General features: G+C 35.4%; 2 protein-coding genes across 2 annotated transcripts; one reads left to right on the top strand and one right to left on the bottom strand.

Moving 5' to 3' along the window:
• Positions 1-522: 522 nt before the first annotated feature.
• On the bottom strand, positions 523-4,721 carry LOC18045894 (protein PAIR1). Its single transcript, XM_024189049.1, has 13 exons — positions 4,545-4,721; positions 3,824-3,968; positions 3,581-3,731; positions 3,307-3,441; positions 2,985-3,037; positions 2,707-2,901; positions 2,458-2,493; positions 2,280-2,345; positions 2,131-2,169; positions 1,980-2,029; positions 1,473-1,626; positions 1,168-1,249; positions 523-804 (listed from the first exon to the last, which is right to left on the bottom strand). Exons 1-13 carry the CDS (start codon positions 4,607-4,609, stop codon positions 698-700), a joined length of 1,278 nt encoding a protein of 425 aa, XP_024044817.1. The 5' UTR covers positions 4,610-4,721; the 3' UTR covers positions 523-697.
• Positions 4,722-9,067: 4,346 nt separating this feature from the next.
• LOC18045893 (U-box domain-containing protein 33) lies at positions 9,068-15,246 on the top strand. The gene is made up of 9 exons (XM_006444964.2): positions 9,068-9,921; positions 10,328-10,449; positions 10,688-10,809; positions 10,963-11,067; positions 11,345-11,780; positions 11,987-12,124; positions 12,713-13,243; positions 13,804-14,568; positions 14,709-15,246. Exons 1-9 carry the CDS (start codon positions 9,657-9,659, stop codon positions 14,889-14,891), a joined length of 2,667 nt encoding a protein of 888 aa, XP_006445027.1. The 5' UTR covers positions 9,068-9,656; the 3' UTR covers positions 14,892-15,246.
• The last annotated feature ends 1,980 nt before the right edge of the window (positions 15,247-17,226 follow it).

Below are 17,226 nucleotides of genomic sequence, written 5' to 3'. Positions count from 1 at the left end.
AGCTACATGATCAGATTTCTAAGCTTCAAAAACACTTTAGTTAAATGAAGTGTGGTTGTCCTCGGGGGCTCAGACAAAGGCAAAAAGGCTCCTGGCTGCTTTATTTAAGGCAAAAATAAAGGCGCTATACTGGTGATGGTAAATAAGGGTTGTAAGATCAACTCACATTTGGGCCTTCAGTTGATATGGGTGGGGAATGCCCAATTGAGATGACTTGCTCCGTTATGGGACAGCGCAGAGACAGCCCAGTTAGTGAATTACACTTAGGAATGCATAGACATTCAACCTTGCATCGCGCATAGCTAAGTAGGTGTGAAGTGGGAGGGCAAAAAACACAAAATAACAGGTAGGGAAATATATTTTTAAAAAAATGGAAAAGGGAATTTTCTAATGTAGCTGGGGCTTCAGCATGAATTCCGCAAATGATCTTTGCTTCATAAACATGATATCAAAGAGATGCTACTATTGAGATGTAGTGTTTTCTAACAAATGATGATATGTTTAAACCAGTAATGCCAGCCATTTCATGGGAAGACTAGTTCATGTCGGGGATGAACAAACTTTAATCTCTTAGTTGTAAACAAAAGATATTCTTATTTCCTTGGAAATATTAAAAAGTTCTGTTCTCTGCTTGGGTAATGTAAAAACTTTCAGATCTTTAACACTTGGCATAGTAACAAGGGGCGCAACCATACCTTCAATTAATAATTATAGCATTATCATACTTTCTCTTTCGCCTCCTTGCTTTTCTCAAAATCCTTTCAGTCGCTTCCTTCTCATCATGTATCAACTTATTTTTATTGCCTGCAAAAGGATACAGGTTCATTTAGAGCCCCTTACATCAGTCTCTGGAACCAATATATGTTGTATAAAACTTTATCTGGGTTCAATTGAACAATGCCAAACAGCATGAGAACAAATCTTTGCATCCAAGCGTGTGCTAGACGAAAACAATAATTACAAACAAAAGCAATCTCCATAGTGGACATCTTCAATTTTCTTTTTATACACTTCATTTTATATCAGATAAATCAATCACTAATTCTCAATGTAACCACTTGTTCTGCAGTTCATGCCCTTTCGCACAATTTACAAAAAAGTAATAGTATCATATTTCAGTTAGAATTTAGAAACAAGTAACCCTGGAAATTAATTTTCACTGATTACCTGTTTCCTTCTCATTAATCAAGCAGGAAAAACCTCCATTAATATCCTCATCTGAATCAATCGTAATTATACATTCTTTTGCCTGCAGGACAGAATTGCATCTCAAATGGGCCATGAAAAATAAATGTCCAGAAACAGTAAAAGACAGGGATTCACTGTCAAGGGCACTAAGAAATATTAGACAGTGCAACTCCTAATAACAAGGACAAGTGCAGCAAAATCACTTAATCAGAATGCATGGCATCTACCTGAGCAGCCAAGGCACGAAGGGGATGGCTGAAAAAGAATTAGAAAATAAGAACTACCTGTCCAACGCAAGAAACTCCTTTCTGTTTTCGCTTCTCGGAGGCCATCCCCTTTTTGAGAGTAGCAAGCTCCTTTTTAACAAAAGTCCAACCTCCCATATCCACATTAGCGACTTGAATTTCTGGCACATTGGCCTCTGGAGGCACAGCTGGACTGAAATCAAAAGAAAGCTTTTACCATTGGCTAGATAACCTGAAGAATACATATTGAATCTGTACATCAAGTGATCACATCTGGACAGAGACAATCAGTAAGTGAAGAAATGAATAATGTAGGTAGTATATTTGTTTGCTAGTTGTTAAAGATAATAGTGAATGGAGAAAAGAGAACAGTGCCATATTTTGTTTTAATGTACGACAATGAAAAAAAGGGTGGCATGGACCACATTTGGTCCCATGGATGGACCTTTGTTGAGGTTCACTCATCCACAGGACAGTGACAATGGATATCATTGACCTAATTTAACAGCACAAAAACCAACAGTAAGAAGTTTGAGTTTTACACACTTCTTAGGGGCCCTTAGCTTTTTCTGAGAAGAAACAGGGCGGCCACGAGGCTGCAGATTCACAAAATTAAAAGGCCTTCTGAGAATTATGCAATCAAAAAGAAAAGAGCTGAAAAAAGTTAAAGGGTCTTTGATTGAAAAGGATATAGCACCTTTTTTGACGGAACAAAAGTAGCAGGATGGCCATGACGCTGCAGATTCACAAATTTAAAGGCGTTCTGAGAAATTTGCGCTCATGAAAAAAAAAAAAAAAAAGAGCTCAGAAGAGCTAAAGAGACTTCAATTAAGAAGAATATGGCACCTTTTTTGAGGGAAAAGTGGCCAGGTTACTCTCTTGGATGGGGCTCTTCATGCTGGAAGCGATTGCCTACAAAAGCAATGATGAATTAGAAGGCATCTCACTAAGAAGTATAAACCTAAGGTGCCTTATAAGGCAAAGTTCAAAGATCCTTTCGAGAAAGAACAGTAGCCGGTTCAACCTTCTGGGTGGGGCTCTTCAGGTCACAAGCCATTGCCTGCAAAAACAAATGATAAATAAGAAGAGAATTTGAGCATGAAAATATTTGAAATAGACATTTCAATTGCAATAACTTGAAAAAACTGGTTAGCGAAGTTTAAGCATTATTTACCCTAGGTAAAGAATAATCCAATTTATAATTTGCCATTAATCTCACAAGAATTCTTAAGAATATAAAATTTCAAATTTATTAAATGTTGATCATACATGCCTTCATTTGTTCTGTTAGGAAGCTGAAAAGCTCATTCTGCAATTTCAGTAGTGAAGCTTCTATCTTTTTTGGCAAGGAGGATAGCTCCAAGAAAATCTCCTTAAACTTGTCTTCATATATGTCCTTCCCCAGTTGATCAGATAGAGATTTCAGGCCACCATCAAGGCCGGTTTTGATGTCTTCTTGTCCCTTGTTCTGGTGACAGTATCTTAGCTGCATTAGAAGTTAAACATCCATGACACTGAACAATCAAACAGGTCATAGAAGATCTTTGTTACCATCAGCTGCAGTGATGTATCTTGGACTATCAACTTCTGGGAAATGCCTTCCACTGAAAGAGAGTTGTGAATTATTTAAACTACAATACAAAATCTGGACATTTCATGTGATTGACACCCAATCACAATTAATGAAAAGTAAGAATCACTAAAACGGCATACAAGAAGACTTAGGTTCCATGTTCCTTTTTCATAGACTTGAAAAATTATTGTAGATTAGAATGAATACCACAGACTATAACCACTGGCATTTTTTTTTTCCTTTGCTTTAATTTATGCACAGCTTCTACTTTTCCATGTATTGAAGAATTAAAGAACTCACCCTCCAGCAATATTTCTTTGGATCCTCTATTCACTTGCATGATGTCACTCTGAACAGAATCCAAGTTTATTCCAATCCTGTTGAGTGAAGTTTCCATCAAGCCAAGCCGACGTTCAAGTTCCTCACTAACCTGACCTGTACAATAAATAAAATTTTAGTATTCATGCCATAATATAACCAACAATTATTTTCCGGATTTTTTTTTTTGTATGAATATGATAGAAAGGTACAGAATGTCAAAAATGCCTTATCATTCCGCAATGAGGAAGCTTACATCTCTGGTCTGGAGCAGAAGCAGGATTCCATTTGCGCACAACATTTGTGGAACATCTTATTGGAGTTTGGCTGTCTTCTCTTGTATAACTTCCTGGGGGCAAGCAAGAAAACTTCTTCACAGTGTTTTCTCGTTCTTGAGAACTTACTCTCTGCAAATAGAATATGAAAAACCAATAAAATAGCACAATAACCTCAAAAAAAAATTTAAAAAATAAATAACAAGACGGAAATGAGATCCAACCTGTTCATTTGTCAAAACTTCATCAAGAGAGGATTGAGAAAGCTGAGAAAACATGCCAAGCTGAGATGATGGTCCCTGCGAAAATGATTGCTGCGACTGCGACGGTTGTGACCGAAGCTGTGATGGTTGTGGTCCAAATGATCTCCTTCATATTATCACCAAAATGTTTGCATTATGCAATTCCCGTAAAATCGTAAGAAAAAAACAGAACTCAAAATGAGACAGCATCGCCTTTTGGCCATAAAATCGCAGCCATCGCTTATGAATCAATGAACACCCAAATTCCAGCAAAATAAATTTGTTATACTAGCTCTCCTTCTCTAATATTATCTCAGCGAAATTGTGAATCATTGGCAAGAGAACAAAAAAAAATTCAAATGCAGAATTTCCGTAACAACATCGATCGCAAGCCAATAATAGAAATAAGGAAACTGAGCTTAGTAAAACTAAATCTCCATGATTAGAAACTTTTTCTGACATTTTTTTTTATGAACCATCAGACGCGCTAGTTAATCTTCAAATAATTACCTGAGGAAAAGTATATCCAATTTTGAATTCAAGGAAAATTTTAAAGTAACCTTAACTGAACTATAACAATAAAATCGAGTTCAAATGAATGAAAAAATTTACAAAAGTTTAGTAGATAAGATGCATAATTACGATAATCACAATTTACTTCACAGTTAGTTAATACAAGGGATGTAGAGAAAATGTATGAAACCTTGCGTGAGGAGGAAGGACAGAGATAGAGCTGAGATCGGTGGCTTTGTTGATCTTCAACTTCATTTCGTCCGACTTTTGGAATCGAAACCCTAACTTGATAGTCGATATACCGGAAAACTATGTGATCGTAGATTGACGATCGGTGATTTTTGCTTAACCGATCGATGTTATCTTCCAGATTCTTTGAATTTCAAATAAGGATCGTGGCGGGAAGGGGGCTATGCCTATATGTACATTTTAATTCGGATTCGGCTTTGGCGGATCGCATTCGTGTACGCGTGCGTGGGCGGGAATTATGGGCTAACAAGGCCATTTAATTTTCAAATTCTATTATGGGCCTTGCCTCATTCCTTGGACTTCCTTCCTAACTACGATTTTTATTTGAGATGGACTATTGGCACCCCTCCCAAATTCTTTTAAAACCCCTTCTTCAATAATGTTAAGCTTAATGTCCAAAATACCCTTATTTCTAAATAAACACATTTAATTTGTGAATCTTTTAATTTTATATTCTTTTCTTGCTCCTCACAAACAAATTTTTATGGGTGATAAACTTCTTTATAAAAATCAATTAATTAAATAACATAATTGTAAGATTATGATGTAAAAAAATTTATTATGAGCTTTAAAAAAAGGCAAATAATTTTGTCAGAATGTATTTTATTTATTATTAATAGATTGTCTTGGTAATTGAAGAAAAAATTATAGAGAATTTGAGAAAAAAAAATTACATGTGTGAGTTTGATATCAGAGAAAATACAAGAGTTTTAATTTTTTTTTTTTTAAGAGAGAAAATACAAATTTGAAATGAGATAAAATAGATGTGAAATATATTAGAGTATTTATTCTTAAATGTAATTGTAATAGAAGAGGGGTTTTAAAAAGATTTTGGAGGGGTGCCAATAGTCCAACTCCTTTTATTTTCACTTGAAATTTCTTGTTTTAGGGGCAAAGATTGTTAAAAAAAAAAAAATCCTTCTCAAACTCAATTCCAATGCGTGTATGTTATTCCAAAAAAATTTAAAAAAAAAGAAGAATTCTATTCGAAAATAAAAGTTTAGCCCTAGGAATGCATTGCATTTACATATCTCATATATTAGTTAGTTTGACCTATATTATCAGCCAATAAATAACCATAAGAATGACAGCCATTGGGTATTGGCTATCGATTCTTTTTTCTTTTTTCTTTTTTTTTTCTTTTGGTCTACAGCAACCAATTGTTATAATTTGTTTAAAATCTATGAATGTGAAATATTCATAATTTTAAAATAATAGCAATAGAACCTAACAGCCAAAATCATTTTTTCTTTGTCACCGTTTCTTCCACGTTGCTACACCTTACCAAACCCAGCTAATAGGTCCGACGGCTGATCAGTACTTGAAAACGACGTTGCTCCAATGTTGACATTCTATGTAAAATTTTTGGAACTTATTATTATATGGTATCTGCAATAGTTTGCTGCCTTTAAATATCTAATTGAATTAATTCTTGGAAGATCGCCATAATCTGTATTAACTTAAAAAGTCTACTACGTAGAAACCTGATTGTATGGTCAGTGACAGGGGCGGACCTCAGGAGGAAATTTAAGGGGGGCCAAATTTAAACTTATAAATTTAAGGGGGGGCCAAACTTAATTGTATAGGGGTCAGTGTGTAAATTATTCATATTTTATTTAAAAATCTCAAAATATTTTAAAATTCAGGGGGGGCCATGGCACCCTTTGGTCATACATGGCGTCCGCCCCTGGTCAGTGAAGTAAAATTATTTTAAAATACTTTAAAATGTTTTTTTTTTTTGAAAAATAAAATTTTAGCAGCAATCGAAATCAACTACTGAACAACAAATAATTGTGGGCATCTTAACCGAATTGGTTGTGATTGTTTATTTATTTCTGAATAATTATTAAATGCAATTTTTTTTTTTTTACTATTATTATCTCAACTATGGTCGGCATCAGGTTTTGAATTCCAACACATGTAACCACATTATTTCCAAATTTATATGGTGTTTGAATCTCACCATGCAATTGTATGATATCTAAACAGGTAACTGAGGATTACTACCAGACAAATCCCTTGATCATCGCAATTTTTAGATGGCCCACAAATATCATACAATTATAATTATTTTTTATTTTTATTCTTTTGAAAGGGAAATTCCACGTTAAGTTACTCGTAATTAATAAGGTTGTCCATTGTGTTTAGACAATAGATAGATGCGTGTTTGAGTTGCTTTTCCACCAAGTTCTATCGTTTACCAATTGATAGAGAGGACTAGTTATAGACATCTCAAAAAACTCTATTCTAAGTTATGTACAAAATGAAAAGACATGTGTTGTGTGGTTAATAATTTTTTAGAGAATTAGTTGTATCATCTTATAAAAAAAAAATTGCTTCGTTTCATCATTCAATTAATGAATACGTTTCGCTTAAAATAAAATTTTAAGGTAAAATTTTTAAAAAATATAGCTCAACGTAAGAGAATATGGACAATAATGTACTTATCATATAGCCGGCCTAATGACATCAAACTAACTTGTCATGTAAGCAACGAAAACAACATTGAACTTGTAATTGGAAATATGTTACATTTCTCGGCAACATTAATTAAAGGGGGCCCAACACCTTCATCCTCAGCGAACGTCATATCACAGTCTTATCTGGGTTTATTGCATTGTAAATGTGGTTCACGCTCGTTATGTGGAGAAGCAAGCCCCTTCGACCAATTAACAACGGCCGTTACAATTAGAAATTATCTTCAGGAAGTGTTTTCTCCATGGAAGATATTTTATCCTTGGCTGTCTCATTGTTTAAGCTCGTGTATTCCTACACCATCCATCCAACTGTGACATATGCGGCTGTAAAGAGCAGGGCATGAATCACACGGTCATCAGTCAATCACTGACTGCAATATTGAGGAATCTTTTACATATTTGGTCATCGGGAGGGCCTAAGTTACTGTAATATTAACGTAACTTACTTGCTTTCACAGTAACAATACCACGTATTATCACGTTAAACGAAACTTAGCGTCTGCCTTGATCATCACCTCTTGTCATCTTACATAACAAGCAAACAAACACAATACACTTGTAAGGCATTTTTAATTATTTATAAATTTTATTACTTTTATTTTAATTTTTCACTGTCGTTAAACTTCCATCAAATAATTGTTATTTTTTTTAATGTTCGTTATGTTATTATATAAGGTAACAAAACCCCATTACAAATGCTTGGTTACTGGCTAAAAGTTTTAATAATTTAATCATAATCTTGCCAAAATTGCAATCAAATTATTTTTTGCGAGTAAGAATCAGTCCGACGAGCGTGAAAAGAAACCAATCAGTTTTTCACTGTTTAAACCGGTGAGCTGGAGTTTGACGGTTAAATAGAGAAGGATCAAAAGTCTCTACGTAGCATATTCCTCTTCCTGTTCGGCCCACCTACTCCCCACGCATTGACTTTTTTAGGTTTTTAGTTGTTACGCGTGAAGTGAAGCCACTGCACTGGTCCGCCCGCCAACGTCGTTGAGTCATTGTAAGAGAGAATCCAGATAAAAATTTCTTTAATTTTGAGAACTACCGACAATTTTCTTTTTTCTTTTTCTTCTTTCTTTTATTTTTTTAATAGGGATTGTAAGTGTGTAACATTCAAATTATTTTTTATTTAATATTTTCATAAAATTTATATATACATGGTCAACTAAATAAAATTACTTTAAAATCGCTTTAGATATTCATCAAACCTAATATGAATGATTTCTATTATCCAAATTCATTTTGTGTCGATCTTACGTATAAATTGTGTTATTATTTAGTAAAGAAATATCATAATGACTCAAACCCATTTTAACTTTATTACTTAATTTTTAATATTTAATTAAAATTAATGACAACAAGCAAATAACGTTGTAAGTGAGTGATGTACACCTCCATATATTGTTTTTAAGGTCGAGTGGAAATAATAATTTATATGATGGTGCTATATTTATCCCACAATTTTTGCAAACTCATCCCACTATCAAACTCACCTCACTATCAAGAAATAATTATAATGAGTTCACATTATATTTAAAAATTTTAAATAAAGAAAAAGTTTGGAGATTTAATAAAAAATCAAATACCTAAACTATTAGATATAATAACTTATATTTCTTAGGAGAATTCAGTCATTTTATATTATAAAGATAAAATAATAAAATAATAAAATAAATTAAAGCAATCTTTTAATAAAAAATACCTAAACAAAAAAAAGAAAGAATTTACTCAAAAAAATTTCCTAAACTTTTAGTTGATTTTTTTATTTTAAAAATAATGTCAACTTATTCTAATTATTTTTTAGAGCTTATCCATTAGATCCCCAAGCTTTTTACATATTTACGTAAGGAGATGGTTTGTTTTAGTTTTATTAATTAGATCCTCTCTAATGTTTTTTCAAATTTATAGCACCACAATGTGGGTTATCCGGGTTTTGGTTATATAGTTTCCTGCAATTAATGCTACACTTGGTAGTTTGTTCTTATTCTATGAAACCCGAGAAGTTTTTAACTCTATGAGCTTACGAAGGGAAAAAAAAACCTTTGTTTTGAACAATTGGGCGTTATAAACGGGAAGATGAGGGACCTGCTAAAGAATAAGAACGATTGGTGCAGAAATAGAATTCCTGTTAAGCTTCGTGGAGCCCGCTGGTAATTCTTAGAAGCTTCATCTTGAAGAAAGTAACAGAGCAGACAAACGAACTGCAGAGGAGAGAGTTGAAAGTTCAAACTATGAAAATGGATCCCACCATGGAATTGTTTATCGTGATTTCATAAATCTTTTACGGATGTTACTGTCTTTCATTTTCTTATGATATATTATTTGTCATTCGAGCCAGAGACAAGCAATCCCTTTTACGTCTATTCATTCGTTAAAAAGTATTTTCCCCTTCTCCTTAAACTCATCGCTTTCCTTTGTAGTTCAAAAGAGAGAGCTTTTGTTTCTTGATTGAAGAAAGTTGAGTTGAGTTGTGTTATCTTTTGAAGTTTGGGTTCAATTGAAGGGCAAAGATGGATGATTGAGATTTTGATTTATTTTCTCAGAGCGTAAATTTGTTTCATAAAAATTTTGTAATGGCTTTGGTGAGTAGTGTACCAGCGATTGCACAAGGGGTTGATTCAGTAAGGTGTCCTGACATTCAGATGGCTGGAATCACGTCCAGCAGAAGAGGGATTGTGGAGGAACCGGTGGCAAGTGTGATTGAAGATAAGATTTATGTTGCGGTTGCAAAACAAGTGAAAGAAAGCAAATCAGTTCTGTTATGGGCACTGCAGAATTCTGGAGGGAAGAGAATTTGCATCATTCATGTTCACACGCCCGCACAAATGATTCCAGTCAGTAAGTTTTTAACATTTCCTTGTATTGATTTTGCATTATATGCATTATTGACTTTCGATGGAGGTCGGAATTTTGGTTGCTTATATTTGAGTTGTTAATAAGGTTTCAAGTTTACAGTCACTTGACTTGGATTTCATTGCTCTCCAAGTGGGAAAACAACACGAGGATGAGGGTTTTTAGAATTTTTATGATTTTAGCTTGAATTTCAGTTAAAAGAAACTGAAATTCTTGAAAGATTTTGGCCAATTAGTAGTTAAAGATAAATAGATCTGGAATTTCAAAGTCAGCCTGAAAGCTAAATAAGAAAAATTGGTTCTAATCTACCTTTAGTGCATGTCTTCCGCGCTTTTTCTGGATTGGTTTTTGGAATTCTTAGTTGGTTCATTCTGCCTGCTTTGATGTGCAGTGGGCACAAAGTTTCCAGCAAGCTCCCTTGAAGAGGAGAAAGTTCAGGCATACAGGGAAATTGAAAGACAAGACATGCATAACCACCTAGACATGTGCCTTCTCATCTGTCGGCAAATGGGAGTATGACTTCTTTTTCCTGTTTTTCTACGCTTGTGCTGTTTAATAATTTTTTGATTGGCCTGTTAATGCAAAGTACTTTGGTATTCTATAGTTTAGCAGAAGTCATGAAGAGCTTGAATTAGGCTGCAAACTAAGTGCCTTATAATTCTGAATTCAGAAGTTTCTTTTAGAATATTGAAAATTGATTCAACGGCAGAACTCTTTAAACTAATTTTGGCATTCGTATTTGGTGTTGTAGGTGCGTGCAGAGAAACTAGATACTGAATCTGAGTCTACTGAAAAGGGGATTCTTGAGTTAATCTCTCACTATGGGATCAGGAAGCTTGTTATGGGAGCAGCAGCAGACAAACACTACAAGAAGTAAGAGACTACTGAGGACTTCATCACATTCATCTTCATCCATCCTTAGCTCAATTTAACATTCATGTTGCCCTTGAAAGGAAGCACTCGCATAATGCTGCAAGATATGAATTGCAAATATGTGATTGCTGACCCTAATGTTTAACATTGCAGGAAAATGATGGACCTCAAGTCAAAGAAGGCCATTTCTGTGCGCCAACAAGCACCTGCTTCTTGTCACATTTGGTTTATTTGCAATGGCAACCTTATCTACACGAGGTGAGCATTGCATGTTTGTTCTTAAATTGCTGGAAATATCTAGTGATTTGAAAAATTGTGAATGGCATGAAGATATCCATCTCTGATAAGGAAGCTTCTAAGCTTTCTGATAAGTTTACAGACTATGGACATCCTAAATGTGGCTACAAGATGCTAAGAAAGTGATTGAGAACAGATTGTACTTGTGAATGCTAAAGAATATTTTCTTTGCAATAATGCTTTTCAAACCTTTACTTTATACTGAGATCTGACTGCGAGTGCAAATACCATATAATAGGGAAGGTAGCTTGGATGGAATTGATCCAGAGATTTCATCTCCATCATTTCAAGCAAGTCATAACACTGAAAACAGACATCCAAATTGCTTGAGATCTCAATCTGTTGTGCTGAGGCACAATAGACCTATGAAGCTGACCAATCCAGTTCAAGATCTATTCCACAGAGTAAGATCTATGAATTTTGACAGAAATGTGGGGAACGTAATGACTTCTCAAGATAGTATTGGAGGGCTGTCATCTCCAGCAAGCAGGTCCGATGCAGAAGTTAGTTCTGATGAATGTACAACAGGGAGAAGTACTTCTCAGGGCTCTCTCTCATCATGCTCTTCCAGAGGAGTGATTGATGTTGCTATGATTCCACTAATCAGGACTGAGGGAGTGAGCACACTGCCTCCATCGAAAGAGGATCTACAATCATCACCTCCCAGTGTACTGGTACATTCAATTTGCTTACCTACATGAGATACGTATCCATGTAATGGATCATTTACGTGTTTTGAAGTTTGTAACTTTGGATTATGGGATATGTGGGACTCCTTGTCTTTCTCTTTTGCACGTGTATACCATATCGATGCATGGACCTGATCATTTTGTTTTAAAATCCAATCAACTGTTTTTAACTGATCGATGGATGCTAGCAGGATGGAAGCGTAGATGATAACCTTTATGATCAGCTTGCACAAGCAATGGCCGAGGCTGAAAATTCAAGGCGAGAAGCATTTGAAGAGGCTCTCAGGCGTGGGAAGGCTGAAAAAGATGCCATTGAGTCCATTCGCAGGGTAAAGTTTTGGGCATTTAGCATAAAACATCCTCACTTTCTGCTCTGTTCCCTCCTTTGGCTCTTTCTTCCTATAAAGATTTGTTTGTTGTCATATTTTCAAAATTATTGAACATAGATATTTAGTAATGAAAGAAGGGTCATCCTAAGGTACTGATGTTTTTGGAAACTAGGTCTGTTAATGATTGTTGGTGATGATTCTCTCTCTCATCCAAGGTCCAGAAGAACTTAGTATCAATAGGTGGTGGTATTGAGGAACTTCCACAAGAAAGCTGATTTTTATTTCCTGTGGAGTAGAATGTTCAACATATCATACCCCGTTGACAATTCTGTCAGATGATTACCTTATGGTGGGGGGATGACATTAACTGCATGGAACATTTTTCCTGATCAATATTCCTTTGGTTCCGGCGGTCTGTGGTGAAAAGTTATAGGCTGTAAAAATCTTGTCCTAATTTTTGTGTGAATATGAGGTTCATTTCATAATTAAGATTGATGATGTAGACCTTCAAACTATATTTATCATTATATTATGTAAACTTGAAAAGTTTTCTTATGCATATTCTCTATCATGGCTGACAATTTGCAGGCTAAAGCATCTGAAAGCTTGTATGCCGAGGAGTTAAAACGAAGGAAGGAATTCGAGGAGGCACTGGCAAACGGAAAGCTGGAACTTGAAAGGATGAAGAAACAGCATGATGAAGTCATGGAAGAACTTCAAATTGCTCTGGATCAGAAATCATTGCTGGAGAGCCAAATTGCAGAATCCGATCAGACCGCAAAGGAGCTGGAGCAGAAAATTATCTCTGCTGTTGAACTTCTGCAGAATTACAAAAAAGAACAAGATGAATTGCAGATGGAGCGTGACAAAGCTGTCAAAGAAGCTGAGGAACTGAGGAAAAGTCGAAAAGAGGCCTCAAGCAGCAGCCACATGCCTCAGTTTTTCTCTGATTTCTCTTTTTCAGAGATTGAGGGAGCAACTCATAACTTTGATCCTTCCCTGAAGATTGGGGAAGGAGGATATGGGAGCATTTACAAAGGTCTCCTGCGACATATGCAAGTGGCTATTAAGATGTTGCACCCTCATAGCTTGCAAGGACCCTCTGAATTTCAACAGGAGGTAGGAGCGTACGAATCCTTTATATTTCATTTTAATTTAGTCGATTCATTTATTTGACTTGTTCATCCAGAGGGTGTGTAGCATCCATTTACCATTTCTGCAAGATATTTCTTAATTAATTTATTTTGATTGTTGAATAGCTAGGAGGTCTTAATTCCATAATGGAGGTTTTACATTACTTGTTTTTGGTTGTGTCATCCCAATAGTGCATCCAAATTCCATATTCAACTATCCATTGCCCAAAATTATGTATTAGTTTTTTAGTGCTATTGTTTCTTTTCTGCTGTTTAGCAACTGCCAATGCAGTTGCCCAAGTTCTCTTATATTCTGCAACTTATTATTGTGTGTTTGAACAAAATTGCTTCAATTCTGTAGCAATTATAGTTCACCATATGGATTAGTTAATTATATATTAACAGTGTGCGAATTACTGAGTTATATATCAACAGTGCATGAATAAGTTGTTAGTACTATCATTAATTGTGATATTATGATGATATTGTTATTATTATCATTAAATATGCATATTGATTGTATATCCATGTTGATTTGTATATCAGATTGATATTCTGAGTAAGATAAGACATCCAAATCTTGTAACTCTTGTTGGAGCCTGTCCAGAAGTGTGGACTCTGGTCTACGAGTATCTGCCCAATGGCAGCCTTGAAGACCGACTCAGCTGCAAGGATAACTCTCCCCCTTTATCCTGGCAAACTCGAATCCGCATTGCCACTGAGCTATGCTCTGTCCTTATCTTTCTCCATTCTTGTAAACCTCACAGCATTGTGCATGGTGATTTGAAACCTGCCAATATTCTTCTTGATGCTAACTTTGTTAGCAAACTTAGTGACTTTGGTATCTCTCGCTTTCTATCTCAAAATGAAATTTCAAGTAACAACACAACACTGTGTTGTAGGACTGACCCTAAGGGTACATTTGCGTATATGGATCCAGAGTTTCTGGCATCAGGGGAACTTACTCCGAAGTCAGATGTTTACTCATTTGGGATTATTTTATTGCGCTTTTTGACTGGGAGACCAGCTTTGGGGATAACAAAGGAAGTGCAGTATGCATTAGATACAGGAAAACTGAAAAACCTATTGGATCCTTTGGCGGGAGACTGGCCGTTTGTCCAAGCAGAGCAGTTGGCTAACTTGGCCATGAGATGTTGTGAGATGAGCCGAAAGAGTCGGCCAGAACTTGGAAAAGATGTGTGGAGGGTACTTGAACCAATGAGGGCTTCATGCGGAGGATCAACATCATACCGATTGGGTTCTGAAGAGCGCTGCGAGCCACCTCCATATTTTACCTGTCCCATTTTCCAGGTGAGTTCATATGTTGCTGTAGCTCATGTCTGGTGGCCGAATTTTCTCTTAATATAATATATGTTTAATATTATGAGTCCCTGTGATATTTTCAGTTAATTCAATGAGATTTTTGTGTAATATTTTGCTTAAACTGGCAGGAAGTAATGCAGGATCCACATGTAGCAGCGGATGGTTTTACATATGAAGCAGAAGCATTGAAAGGATGGCTTGACAGCGGCCACGAGACTTCGCCCATGACAAACCTTCCACTTGCTCACAAAAATCTGGTCCCCAACCTTGCTCTTCGTTCAGCAATTCAAGAGTGGCTGCAACAACATTGATACGGGAGTTACTTGTAGTCTTGTCACATAGTATTGTTCATAGTCGTCAGGAGAAGTTTAGACTAGTCGTGTCTCATCCATATGCACACCTCTTTTCTTTTTGGCAGTATTTGTTCCGATTGTACATACAGACGGCTCACGGCTCTATGTTTGTATAATGTATTTGTTCGATGTGTATTGCATTTACGTACTAAATGATTGTTGTGCAAAAGTTGACATGGAGGGTATATGTGTATATATGTACATATAACTTTAGTGTTTCGGTTAATCAATCACTTTTAAAGGGAAATGATTGGTTTTAACTGGAAATAACGAATAGACTGTTTGGGATTAATTGATTTCGATAATTTAATTACAATAATATTATGAAGAGTAAAGTCGAAATTCATTTGAAAATTTGACATTTAATTTTAATCTTATAGCTCAATTTGTTCACATTATTTTAACAATTATGTCTTATTTTGTGAGAAAGTATAGTAATTGAAAAATTGTCATGATCAATGCTTAATTACATGAGATGATGATTAAATTAAGCAGAACATATCAGGCTCCAGCATTAAAATATAGTTCTTTTAATATTTTATATAATTTAAAATCAAAGTCAAATATAATTAAAGCCTATTTAAATAGATATAACTAAAACTCAACATAATCATAAACTCGTACGTCGCGTCCCTCATATAATTAATTAACCAAATTTTTTTACATACTTGCTTCTTACAAATGTGATCCCCGAAAGTTTATATATTTTTAAAAAAAAAAAATAGAGACAGTAGCCCTAATAGCAAGGGAAGATCGGTCTTTAAACTCACAGCACAAGAAAATAAACGCGAAGATGACGATGATGATGATGATGTGATTTTTTCAAAAACCAAAATGGACCTCTCCCTCTCACCATTGGACAAAATTCCAAGATTAATAGTTAATAAGGAAGTCCATTGCCACTTGAAATTGTTGCTAAAAGTGTTAAACAATTTTGCTATACCAAAATTGGGGGTAAAATTATTAACAAGTTTGCTACTACTGTCACCGTGGGTGCCACCACCACCACCAGCGCAGCGCATACCCCGGACAAGTTTTTAAAATTCTGAAACAGCCCATCCCCTTCCTATTCCTAAGGCCTCGAAGCTCCAATTGCTTTGATAAGCGACAAATCAATACACAGTGGGCAAACTGTTTCCAGCGAGAGCACTTTATAAAAGTAAAAGAAGAATTTCGGGCAGATGCAGCATGACTGTTCCTTTCTTCTTGGGATTGATCTTGAAGCGGGTCAAAATGTTAAATGTTAGGATTACTTGCTGTTGTACAAAATGAGTTGGGTTACGCAAATAAATTGAAGTTTCAAATTCCAAAATCCATATAATATATATATATATATATTTTTTTTTATAGTTGGTTCTCAAAAACTCAAATTCTATTATTTTATCCTAAATTTTAAAAGATAATAGTAACAAATTTTTTATTTTAAATGTTGGACCTGATTATGAACATCAAAAAAAAAGTATTCCTAGTTAAATTAATTTTTTTTTGAACTAAACTCCTCCTCTTAATTCAAGTGTGTTGGTCTGCCCCACTCCTATATATGTATGTGTGTGAAGTGCATGCAAATATACGATTGCTGTGCATGAAGATATCCATCATCTGCGAATTGAAAAGCTAGGAAGCTCCTAAGCTAGCTACCTTTCTGCAATGTTTTTATAGACTATGGACGTTCGTAATTCTATTTCTGGCTACAAGGTGCTAAAAAGGTGATTTATCGAACAGCCGGCTTGTACTCGTTAATATAATATTGCTAAACAATTATATACCATATGAAATGGGGAGGGTAGCTTGTATTGTATATATGAAATTGATGAAGAGCTTGCATCTTCACCATTTCAAGCGCAATTGAGTTAAAACACTGAAACCAGACAGCTTGCCGTCTAGTACACCGGAGAAAACGAAAACTTTTGAGGTGGCTGTTTAGGGAATGAAATAGGGTGACCAAGATAAAAGTGTTTGCTCATACATTATCATGCTCTCCTCCAGAGTAAAAGCGAGCAAATGGTTGAGCAGATCACCTCGACCAGGATATTATTAGTCACCTCAACCAGAATAATATGTGGTGACCTCGAGCACATCACCTCGACCAGGATAATATGTGGTGACCTCGACCAGGAAATTACCAAAAAGCACGATTCAGTCAAAATATTTTCTCCGAAATGTTAGGGACCATATTCTTAGTGGGCTGAAAATTAGGTGTTTTCTTGAGAATCCTAGGGGAGAGGATAAAAACCGCTATATTTTCCTATAAAAAGGGGAAAGGGGGATTTCTTCGGGCTCTCTCTCTCTCTCT

Source organism: Citrus clementina, unplaced genomic scaffold (assembly GCF_000493195.1).
Source record: "Citrus clementina cultivar Clemenules unplaced genomic scaffold, Citrus_clementina_v1.0 scaffold_3, whole genome shotgun sequence".
Taxonomy (NCBI): domain Eukaryota; kingdom Viridiplantae; phylum Streptophyta; class Magnoliopsida; order Sapindales; family Rutaceae; genus Citrus; species Citrus x clementina.
Note: the sequence above shows the minus strand (reverse complement) of the source record. Positions and strands in the feature narration are given on the sequence as shown.